This window comes from Charadrius vociferus, unplaced genomic scaffold (genome assembly GCF_000708025.1).
Source record: "Charadrius vociferus isolate BGI_N301 unplaced genomic scaffold, ASM70802v2 scaffold163, whole genome shotgun sequence".
NCBI lineage: Eukaryota > Metazoa > Chordata > Aves > Charadriiformes > Charadriidae > Charadrius > Charadrius vociferus.
The window spans coordinates 19,804,454-19,821,331 of record NW_009648332.1 but is presented as its reverse complement, the minus strand read 5'-3'; the positions used below and the strand labels follow the sequence as shown (position 1 = coordinate 19,821,331).

At 37.3% G+C, this 16,878-nt stretch overlaps 1 protein-coding gene across 1 annotated transcript in view; it reads right to left on the bottom strand.

Moving 5' to 3' along the window:
- The window catches only part of NTNG1 (netrin G1), a 152,271-nt gene that overhangs the window by 41,202 nt on the left and 94,191 nt on the right, over positions 1 to 16,878 (bottom strand). The window contains exon 4 of the mRNA XM_009884783.1: positions 8,293 to 8,319. Coding sequence (XP_009883085.1) covers positions 8,293 to 8,319 — 27 coding nt within the window. The remainder of the gene's footprint in view (positions 1 to 8,292; positions 8,320 to 16,878) is intronic.

The following is a 16,878-nucleotide window of genomic DNA, read 5'->3' as shown; positions in this document are numbered from 1 at the left end:
ATCAGAAGCGAAAAAAGGAAAAGCAATCTTAATTGACAACATGGTCCTGCTGTCCCCTGAGCCTTTTTATCTTTTAGCCATTGTGCAACATCAGGCTTGTTGCAGAAAACCTGTGACATTTCAGACTGGAGCTTCCAATATCCTGCTTCTGTTGTTGAATACTGTGGAGCACACCTAATCCAAAAATTCACACACATAATGGTCTTTAACCGAAATGGCCTAGGTATTACCAGAAGGAAAAGTAATAGCGTCAAAGCTTTGTAATGCCTTAGTACTAACCCTCTGGAACATGTGTCATTTAATAAACTCCAAGTCCTACATAGGAAATCAGATATTTTATATAATCTGATTCATATAATCAATAATATTTCATATAGAATATGATTCTGATGATGATTTCCCCAAGTAATCTCGTCTTGTGCAAATAAAATAATTACTTGTATGACAGAAAAAAATCAGTGTTACAGATTTCCTAGTAATCCTATAAATGCTATAGATCTTTGCTCAGTTTAGCAAACTTACTTAAAATGGAGGTTGTGACTTACTGCAAAATAATTAAAAATTCCCTGACCCTTCAAATTAAATTACATTGAGCTGAGTTTTTTAATGGCCATCCAAAACAATAAAGAGCATATTTACAGTGCCCGAAGATTACCAATTAAGTATTATTACTCGTGATTATTGCTAGTTATTAGTGATAATTATAACCATCTTAGAAGGGACTTGTGGAGGTCATTTGTTTCCACCTTTTGCTCAAAGCAGGGTCAATTTCAAAGTTAGATGAGGTTGTTCAGGGTCATATCCAGCTGAGACCAGCTGCTGTCTTCAGTATCTCTGGGTTGCTTGATAATGTGGTTAATGCTCCTGGGGACTTAATGTTTCTACTATGTTCCTTTTTAAAAATTACTATTAATTTTTTAATCTTTGGTAAAGAGAATATTTTTTTCTTATATCCTTATTCATGGAATATATTAACACCAAGACTACAGGTGTCTTGATAAAGGCCTTTCCTGTTATATTTGACATTTTCTGGGTTTGTTTTGGGTTTTTTTTTCTTTTTTTTTTTTTTTTTTTATTAACGGAGATAACTTTAAATGCTTTATCTAAAAAGGTGTATGAGACATCCAAGTCAAAGAATATTGACTGTCATTCCCACAAGTATATTGGAGCAAATGAGTCATCCTTTGAACAGGCACTGGAAAGATTCATTTAGCAGCTACTTATTCTTTTATAGCAACTTGTGAAAATATTTCTAGTCCTCAGTGATTACCACTAAGGCTTTTATTTATAAAGAAGTTGACTAGATAAACCAACACATTCCAGAACAGTTCCATGTATGGACACTGTATTCTGTAATTAAAGTCATTATTTGCCAGAATAAATAATTAATTTTGCTGTACGTATTCCAGAAGATACATAAATTTACTGTAATATATTCTATGACAGTTATTCTGGGCAAACAAGCCTAGAGAAATGTGAAAAAGAGTTTCAAAAAGTATGTTTTAGTGTTATTATTTAAAAGTGAAGCTATTGTAGGCATCTTCAAGAGTATGTGAACTATATGACTGAGCACAAAATCAGATATGACATTTTAAATTTGCATTGGAAATATCTACATTTTTAGTTACTATTGTTCCAAAGCCAATTATATGCAAAATAACTATTGGAAAAAAATATATCTTACTTTCATGAAGTAAGGAGAAACTGATTGCATGATATTTATTAGGTGTATGATCATTTCCTTTTTTTGGATATACAGTAATTGAATTACCTATGACATTAAATGAAGAAAATCTGTCTCAAATATTCACAGGAACTGCAGTCTGCACCGTGGGCTACATGCTGGTTGCAGACTGGGGAAATGGTGGAGATGACCGGGTAGCTTCAGCCTGATTCCAGCCAGAGAGCTGCACAGGAACAAAACCTGTTATGATGTTGGCAGAAATTAATCAGCACTTTGTTGGTTTCTCACTCCAACAAAGTACTGAGTTGGCAGTAAAATTAAAATGTATTCCCACTGAGAGGGGTGATCCTTCCTCAGGGATGAAGAGCACAGGTGATGGAGCGTATGAAGACTCCACTGCTGCCTGGGTGTCTGCGCTCTACGGTAGACCAGCGTATTTTCATCTCCTAAACTGTTTCTGCTGACCTGGTCCACAAACAATGCATTTGCTGAAAATTACTGGTAATAAATCAGTAAGTCTTAAATAATGCTCACTCTAATGACAGACAGGGAGCACTTGTGTTGACAACTATCATTACTTATTTAATTTATAATAACAATAAGGAACCCTAGTAGGACACTCTAAGATGTATTTTAACTTCCCTTCAACTTCTATTTAAAACACAAAAAGCATTAAAAAATTGTCAATGTAAGTATAATGATTCTAGTAGAAATCTATGTTTCCAGTCATAGAAAACAGGCCTTGCAACTGCCTGTTTTAGACCACGAGTAGTTAAGAGTAAATATCTATTCTAAAATATAGATGTCTGCTGAGCACAGTGGAGTTATATGTATGACAGTGGGTTTAGTTGTTAATATTAGACAAAAAATTAGGAAAAATAAAAAATAATGCTCACTGAAATCAATGGCAGATTTAGTAACTGCTGGAACAATTGGGTATATTTATATCAGATCATATTCCATCACTTATTGCAAAGATCACAGTATCATTATTACAGCATTTCTATCTCATTAGGTCTGTTTGAAGTCATGATAACCTACCTCACATAAAATTTGCCTTTCAGCACTTTCATAACACTGCAAAATCTAACTCATCAAAAGGAAAGAAATGCTGAAAAAGTTCCTTTAAAAAAATCACGGCTATATTTTATTAAGTTTTAAAAAAATACTTGGCCAATGTTAGGCAATCTTTTTTGGAGCAATGTAGGAAGTTTCATACCTGTTCCTTTGAAGAAAGGAGAATTCTGCATAAATGTGAAGATGTGGTTGTTTTATGGCAGCTCTTCAGCCATAACAGCTTTTCTAACTGTTGGAAGAATTTAAATGCAATTAGTCCTTTACTTGTCCACTTGTCTTAGAGTAAAAGAAAGTGATCTTTTTAGAGGCTTAAAAAAAAAAAAAATCCAATGATCCAGCTCTTGAAACTTTCAGATACCAGAAAAAAAAAATCCACTGATTTTAACAAATGTGTTGGCTAATTCTCAAATTAATGAGGTCTGAGGAAATATTCTTCAATTTTAAATAATTTTCACTAAAATATTTGCAAAAGCGCACAATGCATTCAAGTATCTTTGGAAGGAAATATTTAGGTACTTTCTCATGACAAAAAAGGTAAATTGTTCTGTTGATAGTTTGCAGAGCTTGTTCCTTTTTATTTTGATTGATTCTACTTTTTCCTACGAAGATGCTGAAATTGGCTGGTCGACTGGAATTATTGTACAGTAGTTCACAACTGATGAAGAACAGTAAATCAAGATTTTTTTTTTTTAAAATCAGAATGCTGATTTGGAAACCTCATCCTTCCCTCGTACTCTATGAAACAAACTGATTACACATCTGAGGGACAGAAAGAAAAAACAGAGAGGGTAAAATATAGAAGCACATTTTTTCCTAGCCATTTCTCCCCAAGCTTTATAGATTTTTAAATCTATAAAGATTAGATTTTTAAACATTTTTGTGGATCGTGTCTGCTCCCTATAATCTTCCCTGAGTAACTGTAACTAAACTTGCATATTGCAAACACAATGTGTTTTGCACGGGTACCATGGTACATATTGAAATGTTGGTAACTTATTTTCTGTAGTGTCCTGTCACTTGATTGTTTATTAATGGTTAAAACAAAGATAACTGTGAACTAAGTAATTTCCTATATATTACAGCAAATAACACAAGAAAAAAACACTGAAAAGACAATTGACTGATAAACTGTTTTTAATTAACCCAAGATGATGAAGGTAAACTGGGATGAAGAATGAGAAACAAAACTGTAAGTGGGCACGTCTACTAGACTGGTGAGAATGGCTCTTCTTATCTGTTAAAATTGGTGGATCTGGCAAAGTAAAAGCTGAAAGAAGGGCTCCCCCAAATCCCGCCCCAACAACCTGGCAGTGCTCCCTGGAGCAGCATTGGTAGTTTCTGACCCTGCACGAGAAACCACTCTGCAAAGAGACGGTTTCTGCTCAGCCCTGGGCTCAGCGCAGGCATTCTGCTTACTGAATTTCAAGGTGAAATCCTAGTTATACAGAAGAAAACTGCCTTTGTTATGAATCCTACCAGGTAAACAAACTACTCACAAGGTCTTTTATTTGGAATGCTAAATTTCTTTCAGACCCAGTGTTCAAATGAGTGCATTATGCCACATAGGCTATAATTTTTTTCCTTTCAGCCCAGTAATGTTTTAATATAATGGAAAATCTAACTGTTAAAGTGAAAAATTCTGAGTGCTTCAAAGTATTAAAGTAAACGAGGGAAAACAAATACTGTTACTGGCTTGATATTATAATCAGTTATTTAAATAAGGCGATTGCCTTAGACTAGGAGCCTGATTAACAGTATTATTTATTAAAAGGTCAGATTTGGATGAAATTGAATTGAAATGAGAACATTTGGCTAGTATGTGCTAAATAATATACATAGTCTGAAGACAATATTTAAATGTTCTAAGGAGATAAACATCTTAATGGTCTCTCAACAGTACAGCGCTCTCTGTAAAACTTGACCTCAAATAATAATAGAAAAGTAATGTACAACCTAGTTATGCATGTTTATATCCTACTGACATATGTGGGTGTTGTGTATATACTCTAGTCCAGAGCTTGGCATTGTAATGGCTTTGATTCCATGACTGTAAATTTAATGAGAGAACTTCTCAGTTAGCACAAGGGGGCAAAATCATGTCCAAAACACTCTGTGTTGTTATCAAAAAGAAAAAAAAATCCACTAGTATTTGCTCTCACAACCTTTTAAGATGTATATTTACAACACTAAAATTTCATAATAAAGCTACACTCATCTTGACGCTATTTTAGTTCCAGAAAAATACCTACTGGAACTTTCAAGCTTAAAAAAACAGTAAAATAAACGAGTGCCCATTCAGTCTTTCTCTTTTTTTTTACTTTCTTTTGTCTTGCATTCTTTATCATTAAAAAAAAAAAACCACGGTTCTGTTAATTTGAAATTAGCTATAAAGAAAAACAAAAACATGGAGAACAAAGCAGAAAATACCATTTGATTATTGTGATTACATCTTGCACTTGGGTGCATGGTCTGTCTCTAAACTCTGACTCATCTGCCACCAGCAGGCTTTAAGGTGATAATCACCCACACATAGCTATTTGCACATCGTGTCTATCCCTATCCTGTATCTAATTATACCCTTTATAACAAACTGTTTAGCATAATTAGTGGAGTTAGGCTTTACAGGAATAAAGATAGAAGCTATAGTTTAGAAGATTCAACTTTTTGAAGGCATACATGTACAGATTAGTAACCTTGGTATTTGGTTACAATAATGAACGTTTTGATGCATTGGTCTATGTAAAATTGTACAATCATTATTTTAGGAAGTAAAATAATGTAGTTTTCAGAATAATTACATACTGTCTTTAAGCATTGCTTAAAATTATGCAATGGTTTTGGGACTCATTAATTGCTAACGCTTTCACCAGTATTTTTCCAGACGTGGCTGAAAAATGCTGAAAGGGCCAGCATTGGAATCAAGAATGCTGGACATGACCAGAGAACCTATTATTTGACTGATAGACAACAGCAGGTACAAATGACCTTAATGGGAAAGCTCTGATATATTTTTTTTCTTCTAGATGATCAGAAAGGATGTTTACTTAATGACCACTCTTTCTTTGTGTTCAAACTTTAACAATGAGCTGCTTTAATACAAGATCCTTTGATGTAGAAAAGGAATAGAGAATGATACATATATGTGCACACAGGTAAATATATTTTATTTTTCTTTTCTTGCTTTCATTGCAGTCTTACAAGTGTTAAATGAACAATGCTTGCAGTGGCATCTTCTTTGTATGCTGTCAGTTTAGTCTTCGTAACTCCCCATCCCAACCCCATCCTCCTTATGTACTAGGAAAATCTTGAAGCACACAAAAGCCAATACCCTCCCCCGTTAGCGTTTGCTGCCAGGCAAAATAAAACCCAAACTCTATCTCCTGAGAGTAACTTCCTGTTCCCAGATGGGGAAAAACTCTGCTGATATGAACACAAACAGTGTATTAGCATAGACAAAAGAAGAAATCATGCAGAATCCATTAAAGCAGCCACAACTAATTAATCTTATTTGTTTTTATGTGTTAATTGTACTTCTGTTAAATTCTCTTAGAGACCAGGATAAATTTATGGGTTCTATCCTTGTTTAACGATAATTCTGCTATTTCTGTTTTACAGGAAAGATGTTCAGAACATTGTGCAAGTAGAACTATTTTCCCCCTGAGCTATTTAAGAAAAAAACACACGAAAAAACCAAGCAGAGTATCAGTATTTACTTGTGCTTATGAAGAGATGCTCATGCTTCATCCTTTCCCAGGTAGGCAAAGAAATTTGTTCAATTCTACCACATATTATTCCAAGGCATTTATAGCAGATTAAAGATAAAGCATAGACTTGCAGAAACTCTTGTATTTCCTATGGAATGTTAAACAGAATTTTCTCCATTTGTAATAGATAAACTGTACTAATCACCCCAGTGTAAAATACAAAGAGGTCAACAATGCATCCTTTCAGGTCACCATTGTTTAAAAGGTATTTGAGTTTCCCTATTAAGTTTTCAAAGGCCAACATCTGCTGATGCTCAGAAATGGTAGATGTGGTGACGAAGGCTGTATGGAGTGTGAAGTGAAAACACAACCATATAGTCCATGCAACACAGTACTAAGAAACTATAGCACAACCAAACTCCAAAGAGCTATTTTCCCATTCATCCCATTTCTGTTATTAATGGCAGGAATATTCCTGAGAACACTGAAAGAAACTTCTCTTTCATTTAGTTCAGTTTTTTGGTTATAAAATACATGTATAAACACAAGGTTTTGAAAACAGCATATCACTATGCATTTGCAGTCATGCAAATGCCAAAGGAGATAGTACAGCGGGAAAATTACATTATTAAGATTGAAGGCTTTCATTTGCACGTTATTGTCATGGATGCTGTTTCAGTATTTAGCGCTGCAAAACAGATTCCATGGCATTCAGCTGTTAACGCCGCTCTCATTTGCAAGGATGCTAGTTGTGATGGCATTTAACTTGCTGTCTAGAGCTTAACAAATCAGCGCTATTCATGAACTTAAGTAAACTGAGCTGATTTATAAATTGACAGGCCTGACCCTGCATCATAAGAAGCAAGGTAGGTTTGGTTTTTTTCAGTTGGATATCAGGTATGGCAAATTGCATTTTACTGCTGTGATATTTTATCATTGTGATAGTCCTGCATCACAGAAGTTGTGTCTAAAGCCTCGGCAAAGCCAAGGCTGCGGGGAATATTCTCTGTCAGCCACAGCAGGATGCCATTTCTACCTGCCTGCTTTATTTGTAATCAGCTAACGTGTCACGACTGTGTGCACTTCTTAGCTATGGAACTCAGCTAGACGCACAGCTGAGTTACTGCGTACTTAGTCCCTTCAAGTGTTTTATTTAATTAATCATCTATTTCATTGATACATGGGTCCCTTACAGAAGTGTTATGGTTTTGTTAAAGTTCAAATGTAACATTTTGGTGCTTTAATTGCATGGAGGAAAGCAAGTTTTTGTGAAGGAACACAATTCTCTTTACTTTGTGAAGTAAAGCCCAGTTTAAAGGCTGCTGGAGTTAATGCAAAGATTCCAGCAAGTACGCTACATTTGCTAAGCTACTTCATAAAAATGAACACTCTTCCATTTATAAACTCTTCCACTTGCTCTTCAAGTTTACACACACACACCCCCACACGAAAATTTAATGGTCCTATACTTCTCTGTCATTAGCAAATACTTTTTTTTTTTTTAAAAAGATGCTCAACAAATATTTTCTTTGGAACGGTGTCTTAATTCTGTATATAACACTCAGTTTTATAGCACTTGGTTTTCATCTGCTGATCAGAAGTCATCAGCAAATCTGCAGTTGAAGGCAGATGTGTCATCAGGAGTGACGTTCTCTCTGACCACGTAATACAGTTACACGTTAATGCAACAGAGGAAGGCCAATACATAACTCCTGCACTATAGGGCACATTTTCAGAGAAACATTATCTACAACAGAAAGGGATGTTGGGAAACTAGATCCAAGAAGCTGAATGACAATGCAAAACAATACTGGTTTTATTACTTACTACCAATACTGGAAATACTGGGTATACCTGTAGAGAAAGAAAACACAAAAAAAGTATAGTTAGCTGTTTGCTGTAGTTAGCTGAGCTATTACATCTAAGACTCTGAAAATAATTTTCTCCTAATTTTCAGAATATTATATCAATACATAGTTAAACCCAAGCAATTGCCAATATGTACCCAGCCCTTCATAAATGCAGTCTAGATTTTTCAGTACGAGGCTGCAGGGACCACTAAAATATATTGACAGATGGGTATTTCTGGGACCTACACCAGCTCTCTGAACTTCGTGAATTTGTTCAGAACAGTTTTGTATTTCAGCTAACCAGCCATTAGGTTTAATGCTCTAGATAAAAATATCAGTCATGCATGTATTATGCAGATCTAGGAGAATAATTTAACCAAGGGATAGATGCATTGCTAACTGCTTTGGCCAGCTGCTTAAATCATTTGATACCTTCTGTTGCATTAACTGTATATAGCTATTTTTTTCCTCTTTTACCTGACGGTTATCTAAATTAAGCTGTGGAAAAGAAATGTAATTGACTGAAACAATCTAATGCATTAGGTTGGTCGTATTGACTAAGCCTCTCATTGATTTCGGCCCCCCCCTGCTTTCATTTCAATTCGTAAACTGAATTAATGCAAGGAAACCATTCCAGAAGCAGGTGAGATCTACCAAAAGAGGTGGGGCTGCTGAGAGGAGTAAAACTCCTCTGCTGGATTAGCAATGCAGGATCTCATGTCGCACGATGCAGTCCCAACATGTAGCTTGTTGTCAGGTCTGCCCTGAAAGGTGTGTAGCACAAGTATATGGACGTGAAATCTTTTCTGAAATGCCATTTTCTTCAGATTAAACGGCACTGCTAACAGCACTATTGCTAGTTTCTTGGGCTGGAGTCACAAATTACAGATCAGTATTTAAATACTGGATATTTGCATCCTCTCAGTTAAATACAGTTTGTCTTTTGTAAATTTTACTGAGTTTTGATGGCATGCATTTTACTGCAGAAATCTGTCTGTTTCTCCATCAAACATCTGCTAGACTTCTTTCAACATCTATCTTGAAGCTCTGTCTCACTCTGAGATGGCATGGACCTCATTCTGCAATTAAGCAAACTGGAGTGAAGGAATGTCTTGGGGATAAATGATATTTGCTGTAAGAAAGGTTGCACAGTCAAGTTGGGAACCTTTCTAACTTCTGGCAAGGCTAAGACAATGCTGAAGTAGTTGCATTTACAGAATGGCAACCAGAAACAGATCTTTTGTGTTTCCCCATATCAGTCCTGGGGCACATGTGAGGACTGCAGCTCTCTGCTTTCATATCCTATGGAACCTGTGGTGTGGAAAAGTGCTGGGCACCACGCTGGAGACAGCACCTGCTGCTAACCAAGCCCCACGCTCAGATGGTGTTTGCAAACTTAATGATTTCTACTTCTGCTGGGATTAACATGTATTTTCCAAAATTATAGAATCATGAGGTATTAAAAACTAAATAAAAATATCCTCATAATAGAACAATGCTGTTATAGTTCTAAAAGTAACAAAAAGTGCATTTTCAGTTAGGATAATGAAAGAGACCTTCTCTCCCTTTGTCGTAAATGTCAGAAAGGCAATCAATTTTCAAATAATTTTCCCCAAAGTTTCAATAGCAGCTTGTTTACATTTCTGCAAGTCATTGTAGCTCTCTCAAATTGCAGGATTCGTTTTCCTTTATACACTGATGGAACCTGCACAAATATTAGATTAAATACAGATACTGTGTTCTTGCACTCACACTTCCACTGTGAAATGGTATTTGTATTTTTTCTGGATATACTCCCCCGCCTCACACCGCTCTCTCTCCTACACACACACACAAATATCCTTTCGTTTCTCTCCTGAACAGATTGTAGCAAGGGAAGAGGTTTTCCTGCAAGTCTGCTCTTCTCATTTTACCGTATTTCAAAATTTTCAATGAATTCATAGTGATAAATGCTTCCTGGGCAGACAATAATGAAAACAGATGCCTGCTAGCCTAAAGGGCTCTGTATTAACCTTGCAAAGTTGTCTTCAGGTTCTGTTTGAAAAGCTCGCTTTCTATTTCCATACAGAGTTTCTGGGTTGGTGTGATCTTCTGTAAACAGCTTGATTTTCGTAATACCAGGTATCCCTGTGTATGGTGACTGGCCTTGATAGTGCACTACTTTATGCCCTTTCTGCTAAAGAGAGTGAGAACGGCACATCTAAATTCATCTGGAAAAGAGCTCGTTATGTAGGGCCACAAAGCGGGATCTATTAACACTCTGTGAAACACGCACACACGATGGGAAAACTATTCTTAGTACAAGTGTTTTTGTGAGAAGTGGAGTTACATATTGACGGTAGCTCTTGAATTCAGCTGAGCTGTATTTGGTGCAGGTCGCTGAGTAACGAGGCACAGGAGGTGTGATTCTGCCTCTCCCTCTCTCCCAATGTGGAGGTATGTCGGGGCCCGACCGCACGGCTCCTCCCATGGCACCACTGCCGGGGACACCAGCAGGCTGGGGGGAGTCATCCCACGGCTGCTGGCCCTTTAGATGGAAACCGGTATGTTACATGACATGGATCATTTCCAGTCAGCCTTGTATTGAAATCTGTGAGTGCTTTGCAGCAGTGAAATGATGTGAACAGGTTACAGAGATGAAGAATCAGGCCCTTTACTCCCCTTGATGCACAACTTTATTCAGCTAGACATACAGAGTAAATAAACCCAAGTGACTGCATTTATATATATGCAGTTGTTAAACCAAAGGAATGTTCAGTCTATATTGTGTTCCAGTTGAAATCACTGGGATGGTTATTAATGGTAATAGTTTTATAGTGAAAAAACAGTGAGTAAAGCGTTCAAACAAAGTTCACTGGTAGCTACTGCACCTGAAATGGCAAATATTGCAGAAGAAAGTCTCTAATACCATTTATTAATTTTTACTTGACTTGAGGGTGGTGGTTTGGCATATTACATGTTCACCGTAAGTGCATTTAAATACACATGCATTACTTGAGAGGAAAAAGTCTGGTGTTTTCTTTTCATACTATCTTCTGCATCTGCCCTGTAATTTTCTCATTTCCCCTTTTTCCAGAAATGGGAGGTTTTAGCTATTAGCTACAATGGAGCTAACTATTGAGAGTGGAGAAAAAAGCAAATCAGATGCTAGCAAAGAAAGCAAGTTTTTGATTTCCTCTATAGTTTGTGTCAGTGTGAAATCCGTACCACAAAGGAAGAACATCGAGCTTTTGGTGAGAAGGGCCACATTGCTGCTCCCAGTCTCAGGGCGGGTCATACCCTGCAGTCCTCCTTATCACCTCCATCGTCAATGCCTGTGTGCGCTTCCTGCCAGCAGCGCAATTAATGCAGGCAGGCTGCATCTCTTCCTCGGCAGGGAGTACGCATGGGATGAAGGAATTATTCTGTCAACTTGGTCTTGGCTACCATCTTTCCCATGGGCTTCTCTGCCTCTTCTCCATCACAAGCTGAACTTGCACCTGCCGTATGACAGGGAGCCGGGGACAGGCTCCCGCTGCTATCAGAACACTACACCCAGCTTGCAGCTCGCTCACATTCAGGGTAAGGGTGTCACCAAGAGCTCAGCGAATTATCCAGCCCCGAGACTGAGAATTAAGACTGCCTCCTAGGAAGGTATAGCAGGATATGATAGTAAATAATGCAGTGCGAGTTTGGATTCACACTAATTGTTGATCTAAGCTGCGTGAGAGCCTTTCTGACAAAAGAGACATCCTTATAATTGCGCTCTACACCGCACATTTTAACTCTTCAACAGGAACAAATTAGAGCGCTGTATTCTGTAGCAAAGAGTCAGAACAGGGCTGTTAATGCCACATCTGATCTTTTGCTAGAATATCTGTGCTGCAGCATGACAGCACTCCCTGCAGTGAGTCTTTTTTTCCCTTTGCAACTCCTCCACTGAGGCATGATTGCAATATCTGATCCTCAGCATCAATTTCAGAAGTTCTGAATTCTCTAGTAATTTAAAGCCCTGAGAAGCTGGAGGCACCTACCACCTTGTAATCCCTCGAAGGCAGTGATTGTTATGATCATAGGAGTAAACTTTTCATGTACTGCCAAACCTGTGTTCAGCCAAAGGACCATACACAGTGAAAGACACAATTCTTAGGAAATTTTGCATGTGTTTCATTGCAAGAGCCCTAGAATTCCTGCTACTGTTAATTTTGCAGTTGCTGTAAAGATTTTTGCTCTGTAAAGATTGAGAATGTTTCAGTTCCCAGAAAACGAACTGCTTAGATGAAGTTTATCCTCCACCTCTGCTTTCCCAAGCAATACTGCCACAAATAAATAAGACAGAGAAAATGTTTAGTTATTGGTTTTATTGGGTAACACCTTTTAAAATTTGGACTTTTTCTTATGATGTTTTAGTGACTCCAAACCAGTATTGAAAACTTTCTGTCTAGGAAACTCCCAGTGAGATCTAAGGATTTTTCCAAGTCCTCATAATTTATTGATAGAATATTAGATATTAGAAACGTCAAAAAGCCTGAAACTTAGACCATTTTTAGAACTTTGAGTATCTTATAATAGACACTTTGGCTTCCCATACTGCTGCTTAAGGACTAGAACCCTCTTTCTTTGCTCCTCTTCACTGTGTACGGCAAAAATAGAGTTGTTTGAAACCACTGACGGGTGGAAGCAATTCATTTCCCAGCAACAGATGCCACCATAACCAGCACAAACAACCAACTCAGCAGGGTCACACAAGAGGGTAGAGTGCTGAAGAATAATTTTTCAAGCCCCATTTAAAAAAAAATACAGCACATGTTATTTATAGTGCATTGGTTTTTAGGTATGTACCTGCAATGTTTTGCTGGCCGTTGCACTGGATACCTAGTTGGAGGGAAGTTAGTTTATCATTTGCAGGTTTTCCTGACACTTCTGTCTTCCTGAATGTTCTTGATACACTACAGTTCCCCCTCCTCCCTGAGGTTTCCCAGCCTGACACAGCTTTTGTGTGACATCTTCCTGTGGCTTTACATCTTCTGTAAGCTTCATGAGCCAAAATGAATATGTAATATTCAAACAGGAACAATAAGAAGCTTTGCTGTTTTGTAACTACTTATTGCGTTTGTATTTTCCCTTTTCTCTATTAAGATGTTATCAAAATATCCAGGAGCAACATTTTACATCTTAAGCAGGAGCGTCCCATACCTTCAAATCGATATCGTGTGGGATCACTTCCTCTACCTCAGTCATGAAGCAAGGACTGGAAAGCTCCTTCCCAGTTGTTTCAGAGAATGGGGCCCTTAGAAAATGGCACACTATCTACTTTGTGAGTCTGCTTTGACAGGACAGCAGGATGTGTGATGTTTTCAGTTACAGGGATTCCTGAATAGAAAACCTGCCATCACACAGCCTCTTGGCCAACTTCATTTACCCCTGTCCTGCAAGATGGCTTTGTGTCAGCAAATATTCACGAGGAAAACTCCAAACACAGATGAAGGTAATCAGTGCAATACTTCAGGTGCCATATTTTTTTGCCAGAAACTGTTTCTGGGGCAGCTGTGCTGCAGTGATGCCTCATAAGTCTTTTCCCATTTAGGGAGGATTAAGGTCGTGCTGCTGAGACAGAGGCTGTACTCTCAGAGGGGGACCCACTGCAGGAGAAATTCAGTAAACTGATTGAGACTGCCTGTTGACTGAAAAGAACCACCAATGTTCCCCGTGTTCTAGTCAATCCTTTGTTTCAAGTCAAACTGCGAATTAGGGAAGTCATGTAACAGCTGGGCGGCGGTTTTTGCTGAGTGTCAACCACTTCTGGTACAGGTTATTGGTTGTGGAGGGACTGACAAAAAGCGAGCAGGGTTTGATGGATGGCAGCCCAGCACAGTCTTAGACAACTCTGCCTGATGGAGCAAAGAACATAACTGCCAAAGATGATCTAAACAACAGGGGGAAGAAAAGGGCTAGTGCTGTCAGACACATACGACTGCTGAGGAGAAAAGCTCTCTTGTAATACCAAGTATAGAGAAATTCAATAAGTTCACTTTGAGTGTCAAAACATATTGCAGAACAAACTATCCATAGAACGTGGCAGCACAAGGGAATAAATGTAATCACAAAATAGTCAATAAGATAGAGTGAAAATATAAAATAAATGCTATGTGGGAGACAAATGCGGAAATATTGTTAGTGCAAGTAAACAACAGACTACTCAGTGTCTTTCACAAGCAGAGCAGGGAAAAAATGTTCTGCGCTCTCCTACAAAACTCACGTTGACTTCAAATCAGACAGGTACAGAAAACAGCTTTATATCAAGGTTTAGGCTACGGCTGGAATATAGCCTAGAATGGTCTTGTATTTCATAAGCAGTAGTTTGAAAAGGTATAATAAGGTCTTATTGGCCACAGAAAAATGGCAGAAGCAGACCATTGGAAATAACAGAAGTTCCAGTTGGGAAAGATATGGAAATGGACATTTGGCTTCTTGTTCAATCTGAGCAAATTTCCCAAGTTCAGACTGTCTTGAGAAAAAAGATCTTTTTATTTTGTGAAAAAAAAAAAACAAACCAAAAAACCAAGTGTTTCATTTATACAACTATATTAAGCTGTATCTTATTTAAGCACACTCATATAAAAAAAAAACCCCAAAATTCAAATCAATTTAAAATTTAAAATATTTTAGGCTTAGATGGAAAAGATAGACTGAAAATTAGAGGAAGGAAGAGTATCAAAGGGACACTGTATGAATGGATTACACAAAGTGTCCCCAGGGAATTCAAGTAATAAATCAAGAGAAGTTTAGGGTCAAACCAGGTAAGTTAATTCTATCAACATGTTCCAGTAACTATTTACAAAACTCACACCTGACTAAGGAGGGTATAATGCTAGGGCTGCATTGCTGACCACACGATGGAGATGGTGACATAAACGCAACAGGGTAAGTGGAATCACATTGGCTGAGCAGAGAGTTTACACAATAATGCAAAATTTCCCATGCTCCAACACATGCGGCATTAAATCAGGAAGTGACAAAAGAAATGAAGCTTTTACATACCATAAATGACTGCTGCTTCTAGCAAGTAATCAGACAACCCACAAGAAGAGAAGCTGATTTAGTTCTGAGTAGTACATAGGATCCGATTCCAGAAGTAGTTATCAGAGAACCACTTCTGGACTGAAAGTCAACTTACTTGTTGAGAAGGAAAAGGACAAAAAAAATCCACTGCAGTAATATTTAACTTTCAGCGAGTAAGCAGATAAAAATGAGAAAGTTAGTTAAAAGGAAAATGAAAAGAACAGCTAAAAAGATTTAATGCAAACAACGTGGAGGCAGGCTAGAGACAAAGTGTATGAGAGACTCATAATAATTACATCTAACCAATCAATTTAAAAAAAGAAAATTAGAAAAAGCAACTATCTTATAAACAAACAAACAAAACAACACCCAACCGAAAACAGCCGAATGGAGATTTTGGAAAGACACCCTTCAAAAGTGCAAGTTGTCTCAATGGAGAAAGATAGGGAGAAAAAAGAAAAAAAAGCACATAAAATCTGTCAAGTTAAATATAAACCACAGTATTTTGAGATTCAACTTGCTACAGACATGAAAGTTAATAATTCTTTTTTTGTTAAAAAAAAACAAACTAGAAGCAGGAGGCCTCCCAGACAGATGATTGGGTAGATAGGCAATCAAGGTATAAAAGTGCTGAATACTAAATTAACGGTTTCCACTGATGTTCACAACAAAGAAGATTCTCACAGTCTGAGGAACTTCCTCAATGTCTATCATCATCTGAATGTGTTTTAGAAGACGTAAATAATATCAAATAATAAGAATTGCCATAAGGTGATGTTCACCCAAAAAGTGTTTTAAAGGAACTCAAATATGACATTTCTGAACTACTGTAACATATAACCTGTCACTTATGTCAGCCTTGATGCCAGAAGAAATGTTGTACCCGTCTTTAAAAAGGACTTAAGGGCTGTTAACAAAATATAAAGCAGACACATTTTATGCCACTGTAACAGATCCATGTTGTTCTCATGTCTAGAGTATCACATGTAGTTTTTGCCTCACCAAATTAAAAAATGACATCATAGAACCAGAAGAGAGCAAGAAAGCACAGATGACTAGAGATGTGGCACGGTTTTATATATGATAAGATTAAATAGATTAGGATTCATCATTTAGAAAATAGATTGGAGGAGTGGGCATGTTAAGTCTACATAATCATAAATAGTATAATGGATGTAAACAGGGATGCATTATACTCTGTTTCATAGAATCATAGAATGGTTTAGTTTGGAAGGGACATCTAGTTCCAACCCCCCTGCTGTGGCGATTTCTTTGTATCCAAGGAGGTAGAGGCTTAACCAAATAAAAACATTTAAAGCAAACGAAAGGAAATACCTTTTACTTATTGTATCATTAAAATGTAAAATGTATTGCCATAAGATGTCACTGAGATCAAGCTTATGACAACTGAGTCTCTCTCTCTCCACTCAGCAGCTAGCAACCACTGTAGGTATGATGGAGGGGCCAGCTCAGAAAGCCAGTTTATTGCTGGAAACTGGGAAGGCAAAGAAGAAATCCTTCT